General features: G+C 39.9%; 1 protein-coding gene across 1 annotated transcript in view; it reads right to left on the bottom strand.

Annotated features, from left to right (window-relative positions):
• ADGRD1 (adhesion G protein-coupled receptor D1) overlaps positions 1–19,473 on the bottom strand; it is a 251,344-nt gene that overhangs the window by 220,928 nt on the left and 10,943 nt on the right. The window contains exons 5-9 of the mRNA XM_024205752.2: positions 17,025–17,147; positions 6,559–6,735; positions 5,081–5,335; positions 1,971–2,035; positions 757–912 (exon numbers count right to left, since the gene is read on the bottom strand). Of these exons, the coding sequence (XP_024061520.2) occupies positions 757–912; positions 1,971–2,035; positions 5,081–5,335; positions 6,559–6,735; positions 17,025–17,147 (776 nt within the window). The remainder of the gene's footprint in view (positions 1–756; positions 913–1,970; positions 2,036–5,080; positions 5,336–6,558; positions 6,736–17,024; positions 17,148–19,473) is intronic.

Below are 19,473 nucleotides of genomic sequence, written 5' to 3'. Positions count from 1 at the left end.
GGCGGGGCCAGGGCCCCGTGGAGTGTCCTCTTTTTTTAATGTTTAAATATGGTAACCCTAGGTAAGACCAGCACTGATTACCATAATAACGGCTTTTTAGCTTGCTGAAAACAGGGAATTAGCTGCCCATCATTCCAAATGAGGCTGGAGTCATGTTAGCAGGAAGTGACCTCTTGTCCTCAATTAGTTCAGACTGCATGTAATGTTTAAAATAATCCACAGAGAAAGAACCAAACCACAAAAAAAAAAAAGAGTAAATCTTTCAGTTGGACTATGGGCCTGATCCTGCATTTCACCAATTTCAGTGGGAAATTTGCCTGTGTGAGGACTGCAGGATCGAGCCCTGATTTTGATAAATTAGAGTACACAAGAAAGACAATGAAATTTTTCCAGGATATAATCATTCCAGAATTCCTACATTTTGAACATAGCAGAAAAGGTTTTTCACAAGAAGTGATTGTCTCCTTCTCAGTCTAACTAGACGTTTATATTTAACCCAGAACCATGATGCCCGGGGATGCTACCATTTTGTGCGAGTATGACATGATATCCCAACAAGCTGATGAGCCCTGTAATTAAACTAGTCTTTTCCAGTGACAGCTGACCTTTTGCTACTGATTAAAATAGTTGTCTTGGGGTTTTTTAAATATGTATAATTTATGATCAACAAAATCTTTCAAGCAGCATTTTACATTCCAGCACGTGAAGTAAAAACAAGATCATTTGGCATCACCCTAAAAACTGAAAGAAACTGACCTCTGTCAGGTTGAAGGCAGTATTCTCCGACGGGGATTTGTTGGGTAAACTGAGTGATATGTTTTCCAGGTAGTGGAGCAGGTCCTCTGGGTACTGGAAGTTTCCTCTCTCCTCAGTCAGTTTAGTTATGATAGGATGATAGGCATCTGTGGAGAGCTAGAAGACAACAACATTATCTCATCACTGCATGTCCTGGTAACCAGCCATTATTTCCATACTTAACTACACAAAAGTCAAGCAGCAATTTGGGGCCTAATTCTCTCCAAATCCTTACATGTTATGCAAGCAATGCATCTCCAGAACTGATCTTATGTACCTCTCTGGCGGTAAAGCCAGAGAAAGGGAGAAACAGTGTACTGCTTAATCCAGTCTCTTCCTGCACACAAGATAACTCAAAGTCTGGTCTGAGACTCCCTTTCAGTAGCCTGAGGCAGAGTAAATTGTAAGGCTCTGATTATGCACAATAGACCATAAGCATATGAAGATAAATAGATTAATATAGCAGCACACACATTATAATATTCACACACACACTGTAACAAAGCTAGGAAAGACATGAAACCAATAAATGCTGCTGAAATGAATTTGTTGTCTGCTTGTTCTTTTCATTAGAAATTCAGGTCCTGTCTACCCTGGTTTCCTGAAAGGCTCTATGAACAAGAAGAAACCTAACAGGATTTTAATATCACAGATTTCAACACAGTACAACCAGATTGAAAAGGGAAGTTATTTTTGTTTAGACTATATAAAACAAACACTTTGGTATTTATTTTTAAAACTTCTATTTAATACAAATGCCCCTTAAACAAATGAAAGAAAGAGTTCTGTTATAAATCTGGTTAAATGTTCCAAATTACAATTTTTCATTTTGCAATATTTTCATGATTTTCCCCATTTTTTAACTATTTCCAAAATTTAAATGTTCAAAGTTTTGAACAAGAGACAGCAGAAGAGGGATTTTTTCCCCTTTGACCCTCTAAACCAGCTCTAATCCTCTGTTAAACAAATCACTTTAAAAAAAAATCTCCCCCCTTTTCCTGATAACTCTAATGAGTTAAAAGGGGAGTAAAATGGAAACCGGATGTGACCTAAACCATGGAAAGGCTGCTACCTCTCTGTAATACACATACATTTTGATATCAAGAAAGCAAAACAGGATTGAGAAGGGAAGTTATTGTTGACGTTAAAGAAAAGAGTTAGGAGGACTCTCCTACCATGGGATTTGTAGTGGTTGTCATAATGGGCCACAGAGGTGTTGAAGGAAGCAAAAGTTGCTTGCCTAGGAAAAAGAAATTATAATTTAAAAGAAAAGTTTCCTGCAATAAATATATTTTAAAAAACTAAAACAAAAAAGAGAAACATTCACAATGCAATTCTGAGAAATTCAAGCCAAGACTATGCAATTTGTTTTGCATTTTCCTGAGTTCCAATATTGAAACTAGATTGGTGTATTTAATCAGTTTCATTTCCTGTTTCTAGTCAGTTTTACTTTCCAGTCCTTATACACTGGCCAACACTGTTTCGGCTGGATTTCTAACACTGCAAGGGAGTGTTTTTAAATTTAAAACAAAAAACTGATTTCAATGGAATTTTAAATCCAGGGAAACATCTATACAAAGAGAAGAAGGTTGACATTGTGGATAAGGAGACAGGAGATCCAAGTTCAATTCCCAGCTCTGCCACAGCAAATCAATGAGACTTAAGTAAATTGTGCCTCAGTACTCCACGTAGTACTACTTCCTTTCTTCCACACTTTGTCTATCTTTTCTATTTAGATTGGAAGCTCTTCACAACAGGGATTTTTAGGTATATGCACAGCACCTAGCACAATGAGGTTCCAGTCTGAGTCGGGGCCTCTAGGTAATAATGTAACATAATACAAATAAAGAATTTATATTTTGAGCCTAAATTTCTTGATGGAGTGGTAATAGGAATATGCCGTCCAGAGCATTGAAACACTAGAACAAAATCAATGGATGGCTCTTCAGGAACAAAAATCTTTGAGAACTAGGCAAAGGGTGAAGTCCCTAGCCCAACTGAAATCAGTGGAGGTTCCTACTGAAGTCAATGGGACCAGGACATCACCCAAAGTCAGAACAAAAGAGCGTAACAAAGGGATGGCAGCTATTGATGAGTAAGCATGTGAGTCTTGTACAAAAGCAAGTGGGTATAAAGCCTCAAACCAACCGACATTCCAGTTTGCTTTTAAAATATGGCATCTGCAAGAAGTCTGAGCACCATTTCAGATAATGTCTCCATTAGCTATTTGAGTTGACTTCAAGCAACAGAGAAAGCTGCTTTTAATCAGCCTGGCTTTACCAATAAATGTCACTCGCTATTACTACACTCAGTGAAGGTTACCATATGAGTATGTCATAAATGATTTACTGAGACAAAAAGTATAAACTAGATTTTTGGATGCCCTCCAGCAGTTCCATGTTAAATGTATTGATTCCTCTGCATGTGTCAGGATTTATGGATCATTTGTGACCAGAAAAGTAAAACTCTCTCTCTTTGAATTTAGATTATGCTCATTATTTTGGTATTTGGGCACAATTGTCGGATATTACTGGTCTTTGTTATGTAAAATAGCATAGCTATTCATTCCATTTTTTTTAAAAGTGAGTTTCCTAATTAAGCTTTTGATAAAGATAGCCCGAATTTGTTCTCGTGAAACTCCACTGAGGTCACTGAATTTACACCAAGGATAACTTTGCCTAATTATATAGCCTGCCATTATCAACAACCACTAGTGTTTCTGCGGATCATGTCACAATTTCACCAATCAACTTGCACGGATATCAACACTTGTGAGAAAAGAGCCATGAGAAAGAAGCACACTCCGTAACGCCCACCACAAGTGTTCAAAAATCATGAGCCAGGCCTCTAAAAATAATGGGATTGGCTTAAAAATCACACTGTTTTTAAAAAAAATAATACATTTGGGGTCTTTTTTTTTTTTTTTTGCCTTCCAGCTTCTGAGCCTTTAGGGTCCACTTGGGTCAAGCTTTTCTCTGTAACCATGAGGCCAAAAACTTGCTTTTGTTTTCTAAGTGAAAGGCAAGATTCTCACATGACACCAGGAACTGGGGATTTAAGGGGAAAAAACCATCAAATATTATGAGACTTGGAATTTCAAAAAAAAAGGTCACAAGAGTTTGAAACATAGCGCAAACTTCTAAAGTTGCAAAGCAGCACTTAGGGATGCATCCATGTCTCTTCTCAGAACATCAGCAGGGGTGTGGGGGGGGGTTCACATACAGTTAAAACCCTGTGTAACTCTTCAAAAATATAGGGTTCAGTGGGAATTGGGTGTCTAACTCCCTTAAGCCCCTTTGAAAATCTCAGCCATAAGCGGTAATGTCTTGCGACTAGCTATTGTAAGCCCACAACAATGCAATATTGGGTGCAGGGTCTAATTTCTCATATGGTTTTCAAATTTAAGCCAAAGAATGCAAAATTAGGAGCAAAATAATATGAGACTAATACTTTGCATACTGCAACCATGGGAACATCCCCGGCAAAGTCTTTCCAAGCTGCATCCACTATTTGGAATGGTACATGGAGGCAGGTTGGGGACTTGGGGATAACAACTGTGTATTCATGAACACTGAAGGGGTTAAAAAAGTTTCTATCCTTCTAGTATATTTATACAAGAGCCATACTTGTCTGACAGTGAAACAGTGCATACATATAGATGGACTGGGGCAATTTAAAAATCTAGAGCACTTGAGGAGTTCAGTAACATAACATTCTTGTGTTCTATTAATCCAGGAAGTGAGATTTATAGTAGTTTTGGATTTGATGGTGTTATAGTAACACCGGTTTGTTGTGATAGATACAACAACCAGATACCACAGCAATTTTTGCCAACCTGATTAAAACATTATACATTTATTAAAAATATCATTTTTAATATTTTCAGACACGGCACTGAAATATTATTGCTATTTCAGGCACCAAATGAAGGCTTTCCCAAGACAGTCACAAGATTGACTTTTTTAAAAATAGGTCCTTTTGCTGTTGTGACATTAGTTAAAAGGAAGTGGCTTGGTTGTCCTAGCAATGGTTGGATTCTGCTGAGGTTTTCTTCCAGCCAATAGATGAGGTGAGACTTAGTGGGTGCCTTTGGGTGACATGTCTGAGGGGCTGTGCCCCAGGGTGAGAAACAAACACCTCCCTTGAAACTGACAAAGTGATTCCTATGAACATTTATTCCTCTAAACATTTATACCTGCAGATTATTGGCCATTAAGACAGCTGGTTTAACAGCTGAACTTTTTAAAAATCAACATTTATACAATCAGAATATGCTCCCACTTACCGATAGCAGCTGTAAAGTATAGTTCAATTTCCTTGGGGGTGAGTGCCCTTTCCCATATGATAAACTCATCAAAAGCCCCGTTCACATAGCGTTTGCTCTGATCATTCTCTGTCCCTGTCAGCAGATTTGCGTTGGGGTCCCCATAGCTGTAGGAAACTTTCCCATTTGGGTCGGTGGTGTTTAGAGTTCCATTGACATAGACTTTCAAACCCTCTTTTGATTTCCACGTGAAGAGAATATGAGTCCAGTAAGGACCTGAAAAATATTAAAACGCTCTGTAAAATCCATGAATCAACCTCATTTACTGTTCAATAAAATTTAGTTAAAATGCATTTCATTTGTGCAATGCAATGGAGCTATAAAGGAAGCGTCAACACTGAATTAAGGAGCAATGATATCATGTGCATTACTCTTTATTCACAAGGGACAGTCCATACTTTGGCAGAACCCCTACTGGCTTCAGTGACATTTTGCCTGAATCCTTCCTCAGGCTCATTGCAATTGCATAAATTATACTATGGGCCCAGATCTAAAGCCCTTATTCAGTCCTATCTCAGGCAAAACTCCCACTTCAGTGAGGGCTGCATAAGGACTTCAGGACTAGAGAATATATAAATAAAGACTAATTAAAGGTTGCTGCAGATTACGTTATGCTAAAGAGGTCCAAACATTACTTACTTTAATCCCTGTGACAATTATTATAACTACATATATACAACAGCTTTCCTGGCAAAACACTTTTACAAACTATTAAACATCACAGCTACAGAGGAGTTAGGTAAGAAAGTATTATTATCCCCATTTTACAGGTGGATAAAATGAGGCAAAGAAAGGTTCAGTGACTTTCTCTGCCATAATTACAATCCACGAGTCCTATCAGCCAGTGCCCTCTTCTAACCACTAGATCCCATTGCTTCTCAATTAGTAACCTGCATTCTGGATCAGAAGACAGAAATAAGATATTCATTTTAAAATACATTATTAATAATCATGCAAATACATTTCCAGGACTTCATTCTTACCATACAAATGGCCAACGTGTATTATGTAAGCATGGAATACTTACCCAAAAGGGTTACCAGAGAGGTTTAAAATTTAAAGAGCATGGGAAGTTGGACTCCCAGCTTACGAATGCTCTGAGTGAGGACTCCAAAGGCTTCATCCTGCACTCCTCACTCGCTCTTTTTCAGGTAAACCCCTATTCTTCCACTGATGTCAATAAGAATTTTACTTCACTAGGGACTGGGGAATGCAGGATCCCAGACCCTTGGATGGTGGCTTGAACTGTAACTGTGCTGTATAGCACATCACTGACGTTCTAATACCTGCTTTCTCTCTTGGGATGTGAAGCCTATCCATCCTTCATCTATCCACCTACTTCCTCATTTCTCATCTTTTCTTTCTATCCAGATAAGGAAGCTGTGCTCATCACTACTTTATCTCCATTCTGAACCCTCGACAGTGAAACTGAACTTTACCTGGGGGACTAAAGCTTGCCTCCCACTTCATTGAATTCCCACGGGCATAAAATTCCAGAGAGCCTTCATCTTCACTTGAGCAGATTTTGAAACCACTGGAAATGACCTGTCCACCATAGGCTGGGGGAAAGTTCGCCTGCTGCTCCTGAGTCTTCCAGAAAAAGGAAAATGTTACTCCTGGTGGAAGCAAATGAGAGAAGAGATGTTGCTAATGAGAAACAGGTGGGATTAAAAAGCATCAAACATCCTAGAGTCCACACAGCAAATCTGCACGTGGGGGCAGATCTTCAGAGGGCATCAGTGGGGCTATGACCGCTTTGACGGCAATGGAACGATGACAGTTTACACCAGCTAAGGATCTGCCCTTGGTTTTATAACCAACTAGCACATACACAGCACATAATAATACCCATTACTACCCAAGTATCCAATCTTAGTCATAACTAAAAAAATAGATTAGCCACGCTAATATTTTTAAACTTAAAAAAAAAAACTCATGTAAATGAGGAGCTGGTTACGCTACAGTTCTTACAGGTATTGCACCTGTCATCCTATGATCATCATGCCTCTTCCCTCTGGTTAATGCAGCGACCAGAACTTCAGTGTGATGGGACGGGATACTGTCTTACAGGAAAGGATACCCGCTTTTACAAAGCCATAACCAGAAACCTTTATTTTCCCCCAATCTGAGAGTCTCAACTCAGCACACACAAAAATCAAGCATTCCCTCCTAACTACAGGTGAGATCCTACAAACAATTGCACATGTGAGTAGCTTCACTCACAACTAGTCCCACTAAGTTCAGCGGAAGGTTTTGGAATATTCTTGTACTGTAAGATTGCACAAATCTTCACATTGATAACTGTATTTCTTTAACAAAGGTGACCTAGGAATGCTGCTTGAACGGTAAACAGCAAAGGACGCGTCCCTCACAGCTCAGCACTGCAGTAAAGAGACAGACAGGAGCAATTAAAAAGAAAGTGGCTAGACAAACTGCTTCCTAAAAACATGTGTCTTGGGGAATAATGGCATGAAGTGCTAAGAAGAATAAAACCTAAGGCGAGTGCACACAAACAAGATACCGGACTGGAAGGAGACTTGCTGTATGCAGTCAAAACATCTGCCTTGATGATTTTAGTTATAGTTAGCAGCAAGTATTTGTAGGCTGCCTAAATAAAACAGGACTTTAGGCTACCCAGTAGCAACATGGGAGAGTAACCCAGCTGAGGTCTGAACCCAGCAGTTAGTCTGATGGTGTGCAATAGAATGTTTATAGGTTTTTACCTGATTCCTATTAGTGTTGCGGAAAGCTCAGGCAAACCCCAACCCACTCCAGTGTTCAAAAGTCCTCTTTCCCCCACCAGCTGCCTGCATTCAGTTCTGTGATGGGGTATCCACCCCACAGAAGGCATGAGAGGGTTAAGGGGCTTAGGTGAGCCAATTAACCGCCTAGGCTGCACCTGGAAGAGCAACCAGGGAGCAGTGAGCACTGATCAGAGATGAAGCTCAGCTGGAGAGGAACAGGAGGGGCTTGGATAAAGCCCAGTAGCTGGGAGTAGAAGGGGGCTGCAGTCACTCTCAGGGTGAGAGAAGGCCACATAGAAAGTAACCCAAGGATACATCAGTAAGGTTTAGGACTGTGCAGAGTGTGACTGCTTGTTGTAGGGTCTCTGGGTTGGAACCCCATGTAGAGGGCAGGCCTGGGTTCCCTTACCAACCACTGGGCAGTAGTGCCGTTAACAGGCAGTGAGCAGAAAGACTGCCTGGGACAGTGGGTCTCAAGAGACTTTGATACCCTGGAAGGGGAGAACTACAATGAGGTGGCTGGCGGGCCAAGCCACGAAGCAGGAGCAGCTGAGGAGTGAGACTGCAAAAGCTAGACTGGAGTAAACTACTGAAGTAAGGGGTGTTGGACTGGCAGAGGTAATCCCAGATGCGGCCAGAAGGAGACACTCCAGTGGGGAACAGAGCACCCTGTGACAAGTTATTACAAAAGTCCTAATATTCCTGTTGTCATATGGGTGTTTGTTATTGCCGAATAAATATCATATGTATATTTTGCCTTTCTATTTAATCTATAAAAAAAACGAGGAGTCCTTGTGGCACCTTAGAGACTAACAAGGTGCCACAAGGACTCCTCGTTGTTTTTGCTGATACAGACTAACACGGCTACCATTCTGAAACCTATTTAATCTGTCTGTCTGTCTAGGTCCTTTTAATGGCACCCAGCACTACGTAGCATCTAAGCATCATTCCCAATGTGCCTTACACATTTATATAGAAAGGAGTCATTTTACCCACCACTAAAATATTAGCTGGCTCTCACCAGCTTTCTAGCTATTGATCAGTATGCGAACAACATCAGCCCGTGTTTGCCAAATCTCCGTCAGCATAAGCCGAAGCTTCTGAATGCAGTTACCCCCAGCCCAAGGCTCACTTCAACTGGCTTCAGGATCTGATGCAAATGTTTTGAACAGGTCTAGTCAAGAGCAGACTTTGGTTTCATGTCTCATCTGAAAAGCAGCTACCGCAAGACACTGCGCACTCATAAAAGGCTGAGGCATTGATTCAATACTAACTCGGAGAAAATAGAGTCACCCGCTGAAAACACCATACCAATTTGGGTTTCCCTTGGATGTCTGCCATCTAAATACTGACCCTACTTAGTGTGTAAGATCACAGTCCTTTCACCTTGGCTTACCACACATTTTCCCAGAGGTCAGCTATGTCTATCTATTGTAGGGAACTCCCAGGTCTCCTTAGTCCAAGGCTAACACCTGAGCTACCGAACCATCCAGTATATGCCATATAAGCACCATGAAAAAGAATTATAGCTCAGGAGTTTAGAATAAAACCTTAAATCCTCCTTAAATGCGCTTTTTGAAATGATGAACCTAAAACTGAAACTAAATGAGCTCATTGTAAATCTCATCATAAAAATGCACACAGAATTTAGGAAAGTAATTTTGTCCAAATAGTTGGACTGCATATAAAAATTCCTCATGGTCAAATATAAATGACATCCTGTCTTGACAGATGTCTGTAATAACCCTGGGCAGGGAGCCCCTCCACAGCTAAATAAAACAAAACAAAAGAAAAGAAATAGGAGGGGAAGGAATGGGAGAGTTGAACTATAGAGCTTTGTCATTTACAACAGGCTTATTACTTCCATAACAGAGATAGGACTTCCCCAGATCAAAACCAAAATCTTCACAATGTCCTCAGCTCAGATAAGAGTAGAGCAGGGGTCGGCAACCTTTCAGAAGTGGTGTGCCGAGTCTTCATTAATTCACTCTAATTTAAGGTTTCGCGTGCCAGTAATACATTTTAACGTTTTTAGAGGGTCTCTTTCTGTAAGTCTATAATATATAACTAAACTATTGTTGTATGTAAAGTAAATAAGGTTTTTAAAATGTTTAAGAAGCTTCATTTAAAATTAAGTTAAAATGCAGGGCCCCCCGGACCAGTGGCCAGGACCCGGGCAGTGTGAGTGCCACTGAAAAGCACCTTGCGTGCTGCCTTTGGCACACGTGCCATAGGTTGCCTACCCCTGGAGTAGAGCTTCACCATTAAGGAAGGTGCCTACATTTTTATGCACCTTCATTGCTTCTCATGTGTTGCTTCATGGCCTTATCAGTGGAGAGCAAAAAACAACAAAACCCAAGTGTACTACTGTCCCCAGGGACATTTCTATTCTATTTTATTCAGGGTCAATACAGTGCTAATCACTGTAGTATCTGACAGCCTTCCATTAGTGCATTAAACTATGTGATTAACATCTGTCATGTAATGTAGTACTGCACTATGTTAAAACTAGAGAACCAGCAGAGTCTACACAGACTAATTAAAGCACAACATGTTAGTGCAGTTTAGAAATCATACCCCCATAGTGCGCACAACCCTACTCTGTAGACAAGCCCTGAGACAGATCTGAGTTATTGCTTATGTTCTGCACCAACTGTCATCAGCTTTAAGGATCTGGGAATTCCACTAACCCCTCTTGATTTCAGGTCATGTAAGTCCTCCTCCTCTAAATTTGTTTCTTCCCCCTTTAAGATTTTAGTTAGGATGAACCAAAAAAAGGTAAGACAAAACTCCTCCAACACTGTAGAGTTTAGCGTGGTTTTAACCCCAAATCAAAACACCCTCCCCGCCCCGAAATTTCTTAGGAGGAAGGACTAAATGTTTGCACAGACTGGTCCCAGGTTTACAAACCTCCATGAACTTTTAGGTGACCTGGGGCAAGTTTTGAATTCACACGGCACTAGCTAGGGCCCCACAGGAATACGGGTAAAGCAATGGAGCCTACAATGTAATATAGGCTGAGATTTTTTTAGAATTTGGATGCCCAATTCCAATTACAACTAATAGGATTTGGGCATCCAAATCCCCTGGAGCAGCTTTAAGAATCTCAACTATAGTGTCTAATGTTATTAGAAGAGTCATGCATTGGTGTAGGTGCAACTTGGGTTAATACTGCTAATACCCAGCTGTCTATGTCTCCACCTCTCCATTCTCCCAACTATGTTCCTTGAGCAAATTTATTATGAATGGTGAGAAATTCAACCTTGGAGAAACTTTCCTTCACTTTGATAGGCTCTGGCAGGAGAGAGGTTGGGAGAGGGGATGAGAGGATTGTCCAGTGGGTAGGGCACTAGCCTGGAACTCATGAACCCGAAATCAAGTCCCTGTTCCACCACAGACTTCCTGTGTGACCTTGGACAAGTCACTTAGTCAGCCTGTGCCTCCATTCTCTATCTGTAAAATGGGGATATTAGCATTGCCCTGTCTCATGGGGGTGTTGTGAGGATAAATATGTTAAAGATTCTGAGGCGCTCCATTACTAGGATAATGGAGATTATATATCTACACAAGGTAGATGCACACAATTGCCTGAGGACTGTAAATTTTGATGAGGAGAAGTTTCATCAGACTGAGACAAGGTGCAGTGTAAATGTGGCAGCTCTTATCCAGGGTCTGATTTAAGAAGATCAGGTGTCAGTTATGGTCAGGGTTGGTGTTTTTCGTTTTAATCTGAGTTATGGTATATTGGCTGATTGCAACCTTTCCTACTGCATTCCCACCTGGTAACTGAAAGGCGTTCTCTTGTGAAACTGCAGTTGGATTACTCTCTTGTGCAACATTTAGGGCAAACTTAGAAATAGAGCTGGTCAGGAATTTTTCAAACTATTTTTTCCCTGAAAATTGCTGATTTGTCAAAAACGAAACCATTTGCAAAACAAGGTCACTATTGACAAATTTCCCAATTAGAAAAACGTTTGGAAAAAAGTTTCAAAATTGTCAAATATCTCATTTTGACATTTTCAAACTGGAAACTTTTGGGGTTTTGAGTCAAAATGACTTTCTTTTTCAAAATTTTAATAAATTAAGACTAAAAAAAGGATTTAAAACAAAACAAAATTGAAACCAAAAGTTTTGATTGCCCCAAAGACAAAATATTTTCATTTCAAAAAAGTGTTTGAATTCAGGATAGGGAAAAAAAATTTTGACATCTCAAAAATTTTCATGGGATTGGAAAACCATTTCCCACCCAGCTCTACTTAAAAGCAAATCCGTACAAACGTAACCAATGCACACTGAGATGTATTTATTGTATCTTAAGAAAGATGTCATTTTGGACAAAATTACAGCCTACCATTGCCAGAGGTTTAGTTTAGTTTAGGGAGGCATGAAGACCTCTCCTTTAGAAAAGGTTGTTTACCCACTGCTGTGGTTCAATATTAACTACTTATGCGATTCTTCTCTTCACATTTTTATCTTCAGAATATTTCAGTATTTTATGGTTTTAATGTTCTTGTTTGTGAGGTGCTGGGAATGGCACCATAAAAAATAAAATTTACTCTGATTATTATATTATAGTTGTAGAAATAATGTGATTTACTGATGGTTTTATTTCCCACTGGTATGAAAAATATACGTAAGATATGGTATTGTGTAAAGAAATATGCCTGCAGTAGAATACTGAATAACCTCTACTCTTCCATTTTCAGGTAGCAACTAAGTATTGACTGTTGTATGAATTTTTACCATTTTTTAAAAGTGGTAACACACAGTATTTGCTATACGTGCCAGTCTGAATAAATCTTGTGTCATGTCTTGTCAGTAACTTAAGAATGGCCTAAATTAACAAAAGCAAGTAAATTCAGTATTAACACTGCCACTTAACTTACCCATTAGGCTTGGGTACTGCAGAAGTTACACCACATAAAATCACATGCACTATTCCACATTGATGAAAAATGAATTGAAACTGCAGGGATCGATCTTACAGCTGTTTTGTTCATTTGTGTTACATTTTCAATCTTTTTCTCTAAATCATTACCTTGATTGCACCAGATAATTTGTGACTTGCACCATAATTTTATTTGTCATTTTAATCTTCTACAGCATCAACATACTGTGAGGGCTCTAAAATATTCTCAGTGGGGAAAAAAATGCTGAGAGGAGTCAATCAAGCAATAGATGGACAGACAGGTGAAAACACCCAAAAGATGAAAACCACCATTTGTTGTTGTTTATAATTTTTCCAAAGCGTATTTTTTTAATTAAATATTGGGGAAGCACTGAAATGTATTGCAACTATTATAAAACCTCTGCACACTGTAGATTTAAAGGATATGGGTAGTATTGCCAGCTACAGGTATTCAAAAATCATAAGGACCAAACCCTCAAAAAAAAAATATCAAGAGATTTGTTTAAATAAAATTTGGGGTTCTTTTATTTGCCTTCTAGTGTTTGATCCTTTATGAATCTCATTTTCAAGCTTTTCTCTTCAACCTCAAAGGCTAGAATTTTTTTTAAAAATAATGAAATATGAGATTCTGATGTACTGTATTCACACAACTCCAGCAGCTCAGGCTTTAAGAAAAGCATCCAACATTGCAAGACTCATGGTAAAAATCATGCAAGTTGGCAACATGGAAGGGCCCAAAGCATGCTAGGTGCTTTACAGACCAATAAAAAAACAACAACATCCTCCTGTGCCCTGAAGAGCTTGCGAACTAAAGGCCAATGCCTGCTCCCACAAACACTTACTACCAAAGTACTTCCATCAGATTACCAGCCATATAGTACTTACTACATGAATAAACTATATATAGGATCTGTCCCTGAGTATAGAAATAATGGGAGGGATTTTCAAGAGTGCTCAGCACCGGCTTAACCCAGCTCCCAGGGCATGTCTACATTCCAAATTACAAGTTCTTCTGAAAATCCCATCCAACATTACTAATTAAAACAACAGAAATAGGGAAATAGAAAGGAGGGGCAAGGGTTACCACAAAAGATCCTGTGGTTTCCTTTGGTTAGTTAGGCACCATCCTAATGGTTCTGTATCTTTTTTTCTCCCCTGTATTTATAACTTACAGGCTGGATCATACCCCCTAGACCCTGCATGGAGAAAGCCCACTGCATAAAGATTTCCCCCTACCCTGTTGTGGGGAGGGCGTCTGGACACCCAGAATTGTCAGAAAGAGGCATGGGAAACTTTGAACAATGTCCCTGGCCTCCTATTGATTCCCTGGGATCCAAGCAGATCCTTGGAGATCCATGTGGTCTGAGGGCGAGCCTGAAGCCTGTTTTGTGGGGAGTAATCAACCCCCTCTGCACCTGATGGAATGAATGCGGAGAAATATCAGTGGGGGAAAAGGCTCACTGAGAAATCTTCCCTTTTAGCATCCTCCTGGGTTTTCCTGCTGGGGGGGTGATGAGCATTGCCAATTATAGTATTTGGAGGGTGTGGGGAAGGACTGGAGTAGAGGTAAGGGTAATGAAAAGAGGTTGGTGATATGGTGGGAGGAAAGGAAGAGATAGGATTCATGGGAGAAAAATAAGCGGAAGGGAGGAGAGATGAGGAAAAGAAAGGTGTTGCTAAAGATAAGAAGGGAGCAGAGCATAGGGAGCAGTGGATAGTGAGATAAGGCAGCAGAGAGGACATTTTAGCCTGGATTGGGCCCACAATCTGTGTAGTATTTATTTAAACCACACCCCACCAACCCTATAACTACATCTGGCAAATATTTTAGCTGTCCGTTGACAGTTTTTTGAATTCAATAACCAAATACAAAAGCAAAAAAATTAAATGTTATATCACAGCTGGAAAAAGCAAAAAAGGAGGTTGTGAATGCCAATGGCTTGGAGCTATGGCAAAGTCTCTAGCAGCCTCTCCAGTGTCGATGAGCCATGGAAGTTGATCTTGCATATTGTACATACCGTATATTACAAAAAAATCATTTGACTCCAAACCTAGGCTGCATGATTTTAGGCAAGGCTGCCTTGGGTAAATTCTTCCCCTGGAAACCTAGGAGGTATTTTGATTAGTTATTCAGGGGATGAAAACTAACCCACAATAACCGGCACCAAGTTAAGGACACCATGTGGAATTGTGTTATCCATCCTTTTATCGAAGTGCAAGAGTTTAAAATGGGGGTATTCACAGTATTGGGTGGGGACACAGCGGGGGTCAGAACTATCCTGAAATGCAAAAATAAGGGGCCTGTCGAGCATAGCAGGCCCAAAGTTTCAGCCTGGCTTTGGTTTATTTTGCGTCACTACTGTTTGTTCATTTAATAGCAGGCCTTTCACAAACCTCAGATTACAAACAATGGGCCATCTTCTACCCTCATTTACCCAGTGTAAAGCCAAAGTAATGCAATAGACTTCCGTGAAGTTGCTCTGGATAATGAAACTATTTATCCAGAGATAATTGCTCATAGAAAAAAAACCAACATTCACAACAAATATTATTTACAACCCTTTATTCAGAGACTCACAGGTTTTAAAGCCAGAAGGGACCATTAATCATCTAGACTGACCTGTATAACACGGGCCACTGAATTTCACCCAGTTTTCCCTGCTCCGGGCAACTGCTGCACTACAGTGGCCTGCTTGGCTCAGGGGGATTTACATCAATGTAACCAAGTGCCGAATTGGGCCCCGAGTACATATGTTACAGGGATAACTTCACTTTCCCTGACAGCAAAATCCCAGCTTCAGGCTGAGATGTAGGGATCCTATTCTGCACCCACTGAAATCAGTTAAAAGTTTCCATTGACTAATGGTACACATTAGCAGCACTAGCAACACAACACAACTGTATAGGGCCAAGAAACAAAAAAGAAATCCATTGAAAGCAGCCGAAAGGGAACTTTAGATGGGAAGATAATTAAACATATTGGCAATTGGTATAAGCTATCCTGCCCTTAACCACTCTGAGTCCATATTAACTGACACACTTATTCTTTTGAAAAGTGTTTTGGGATCATTAGTAGATATGACCTTGTTTTTACATCTCATCCTAAAGAAGTCATCTGCAGCAGTGCAATACAGATCTCTGTGAATAACTGATTTTTTGGTTCATTGGAAGTTCCAAAAAATATAAATATGGGGAAAAAATTGGTTTGGGACAAATTGAATTGAAATTTTTTTGAAATTTCAGGTGAACTTAGAAGTCAGAAAAATATTAGTTTCCAGTCAAATGAAAATCTCAAAACAAAAAAGTCATTTCTAAAAATGTAACACTTTGCCTTCACAGGATTTCTCCCCCCTCCCCCCCCTACACACACACCATTTTTGCCACAAACAATTTGGCAAAACCGACACAAAAATCACAAAATTTGTGTTTCCAAATCTGCATTTTTCTCCAAAAAATTTCACCCAGCTCTTGTGCAACGTCCTGTTGGGATATTGATTTGACTCTTATTCAGAGGGAAGAATGCCACCTTTTTAATTGTCAGCACCACTATCTGCAGCATCTTGGAGATATTCCATCCAAGATGCTAGTCCAGCTGGCCACATCCAGTTCATAGCTTGTGAGATCTAACACAGTCTTTGTTGGATATGGCTCAGCTAAAGGGCATTCAGGAGGATTCATAAAGAGGCTATTAAAAATACCCAAGTTAATTCTAAACAATATCCGGGGAGGCAAAATCCTTGTGTTTGTTTTTTGTTTATTTGAGTTTTTTAGGTCTGGCAAAACAACAAAAGAGGGAGTGGTGGAAGGAAACCGTGTTTTTAGACCTATTTCAGAGAACAGTCCCTAACGCTCCAAGGACATTTATCTGCCAGTCTCTTAGCCTTTGCAAGTCACTAACAAGAAGTAAATCAAGACAGCCTTTCCTCAGTCTTGGCTTCTCCACATGAACTAATCAAGTGAAACTCGCAATATGCATCAGAACACTCCTGCACTTTTTGTGCACCATGCCATTCCTGTCTCTCAAGTGCACTATAGCTAATAAGTAAAATCAGCAATGACCCATCCGATGCTTTGCAGAAATCACAGGTAGCCTATTTAAAAAATAGCTGACACCTGTTCCCAGAGTATCTTGAGGCTCCTAGATGATCTGTCATCCAAGTACAGATATGGCTCAACTCTACTTAGCTAGTGACATCTGATACGATTAAAGCATAATAAAAACAAACAGTAATAATGATGGCATAGCACTCACCTTCAGGTCCACACATTTCTGGATTACTAATGCAAGAGTTTTGGGAGTTTCCAAAGATGAGAAAGGTAACTCTTTTTTGTTCAGTGAGGTAAATTCCTTTGTTGACCATTCCTTCTACAATATCTAAGGAAGGAAAATTAAAATGTAGTCCTTTAACATTCTTGTGTGCAGACAGCTTCTTGGGACATGACTCAAATGACTCAAGCATTTTTAATATGTTTATCTTTCTATCCCCCTTTTACAGGATAAAATAAATGAAAGATACAGCTTACAGTCTTATCATTTATAGTCTATAAAAATTATATCTATCTGCCCTCCCCAATTCCCTGTTCAACTAAATCATCTGTATAGCTGAACCAGCAGGGCCAGAAATTACTACTTGAAAATAGTCTGAGTGAAGTTTACATATTCCAGAGTTCTGAATACAAGCAGCACTTCATAGGTATTTTTGGCTTATTGTTCAGAAGTAGAGCTAATCAGGAAATTCTTCTCCACCCTCCCTAGGAAAATTTTTGACACAAAACTTATTTTTTTCCTCCCACAAACATTTCTGTTTTAGAAAATGGCTTTTGGACCATTTTTGATCAAAAAGGATATATTAAAGGAAGATATTAGACCTACTCTAGCCAAAAGGCAGAAATGTACGTATGTTCTTTTGAGACACTCAGGGGCATGACTTTTTATTAGCATCCAAAAAGGCTCTGTTTCAATTTAACATGTGTAACTCCTTGTGATTTCTTAGGGCTTGTCTTCTTCACTGCTTTATAAAAAACAACAAACAAACAAAAAACAACTGTTTTTTACCTCAGGTTAACTAATGAAGGTGAGCTATCCCGAGGTAAAAATCACAGCACTTTAGGTTTATCATGAGGTAAACTTGCCACAGATAATCACAGGCCTGGGTATAGGGCGGACTTTGGCAAATTTACCTCGCAATAGAACTGAAGTGCTTGGTCTTCACTGTGTTTTTACCTCAGGATACTCATGCATGTTAGTTACCCAGAGGTAAAACACACAGGTTTTTTAACACTGAAGATAAGTTCTTAGTAACACTTCATTCTGCAGGACACAAAATACCACATGATTTTTCTTTATTTGCAGTTTAGGAAGGCAGAATGTAATTGGCTGATTTGGAATTTGTCCTGGACACTACTGTTGTTAACACCACTTTTGCAAACAGTGCCATGGATCTATAATAGAGAGAATTCAGGATCTTTGTTTTAGGTCTTCTCCAAAATACTGCATTCTGAAAAAGGTACTTTCAGGATTAGGGTTTGTGACGTTGTGCAGTCTATATGGTTTTATAAAAACATGATAATAAGTGAATATAATGCAACTGGGATATGCTTCGTGCAAAAGGTCTCTTCTGAGGTATCATTACAAAGCTCATAATCTACTGAGTGTGATCATCCTATTTGTAGAAATGTACCACTCTTGTATCTAAAACTAGAAATATAAGACATAACTCTGAGGGCCTATTGTAATTATGTAAAGTGTGGGCCATTAATGATGGTTTGGAATCTTGATGACTCCCATTAACCAGGACCATTGTCTGCAGATGGCTGTGTTTACCTGTTAGTCTTCTTGTATATGTGTGTGCTGGCAAGTGGGCAATGAAGTCTTGCAGTGACATGTGATCATGTCACCTGAACTGGAATCCATCTTTAACCTGGTACTTTTCCAGTGAGGGGGGGTGGAAACCCAGAGGGACAAAGGGTTCCCACCTTATGCAAAAGATATATAAAGGGGTGGAAGAGAACAACGGGAGAGAGGAGCCATCATGAAGAATCCCCTAGCTATCACCTGAGCTGGAACAAGAGCTGTACCAGGGGAAAGAATTGTGCCCAGGCCTGGAAGGTGTCCAGTCTGAGAAAAAACTTACTGAAGCATCTCTGAAGGTGAGATTATCTGTATTCAGTTTGATTAGGCATAGATTTGCGCATTTTATTTTATTTTGCTTGGTGACTTACTTTGTTCTGTCTGTTACTACTTGGAACCACTTAAATCCTACTGTCTGTATTTAATAAAATCACTTTTTATTTAGTAATTTACTCAGAGTATGTATTAACACCTGGGGGAGCAAACAACTGTGCATATCTCTCTATCAGTGTTATAGAGGGAGAACAATTTAAGAGTTTGCCCTGCATAAGCTTTATGCACGGTAAAACGGATTTATCTGGGTTTAGACCCCATTGGGAGTTGGGCATCTGAGTGCTACAGACAAGCACACTTCTGTGAGCTGTTTTCGGGTAAACTTGCAGCTCTGGGACAAGTGATTCAGACCCTGGGTCTGTGTTGGAGCAGACGGGAGTTCTGGCTCAGCAAGACAGGGTGCTGGAGTCCTGAGCTGGCAGGAAAAACAGGAGCAGAGGTAGTCTTTGTACATCAGGTGGCAGCTCCCAAGGGGGTTTCTGTGATCCAACCCATCACAGTGGCGTCCTATGGACAG

Source organism: Terrapene carolina, unplaced genomic scaffold, assembly GCF_002925995.2.
Source record: "Terrapene carolina triunguis isolate 2854851 unplaced genomic scaffold, T_m_triunguis-2.0 Scaffold234, whole genome shotgun sequence".
NCBI lineage: Eukaryota > Metazoa > Chordata > Testudines > Emydidae > Terrapene > Terrapene triunguis.
Note: the sequence above shows the minus strand (reverse complement) of the source record. Positions and strands in the feature narration are given on the sequence as shown.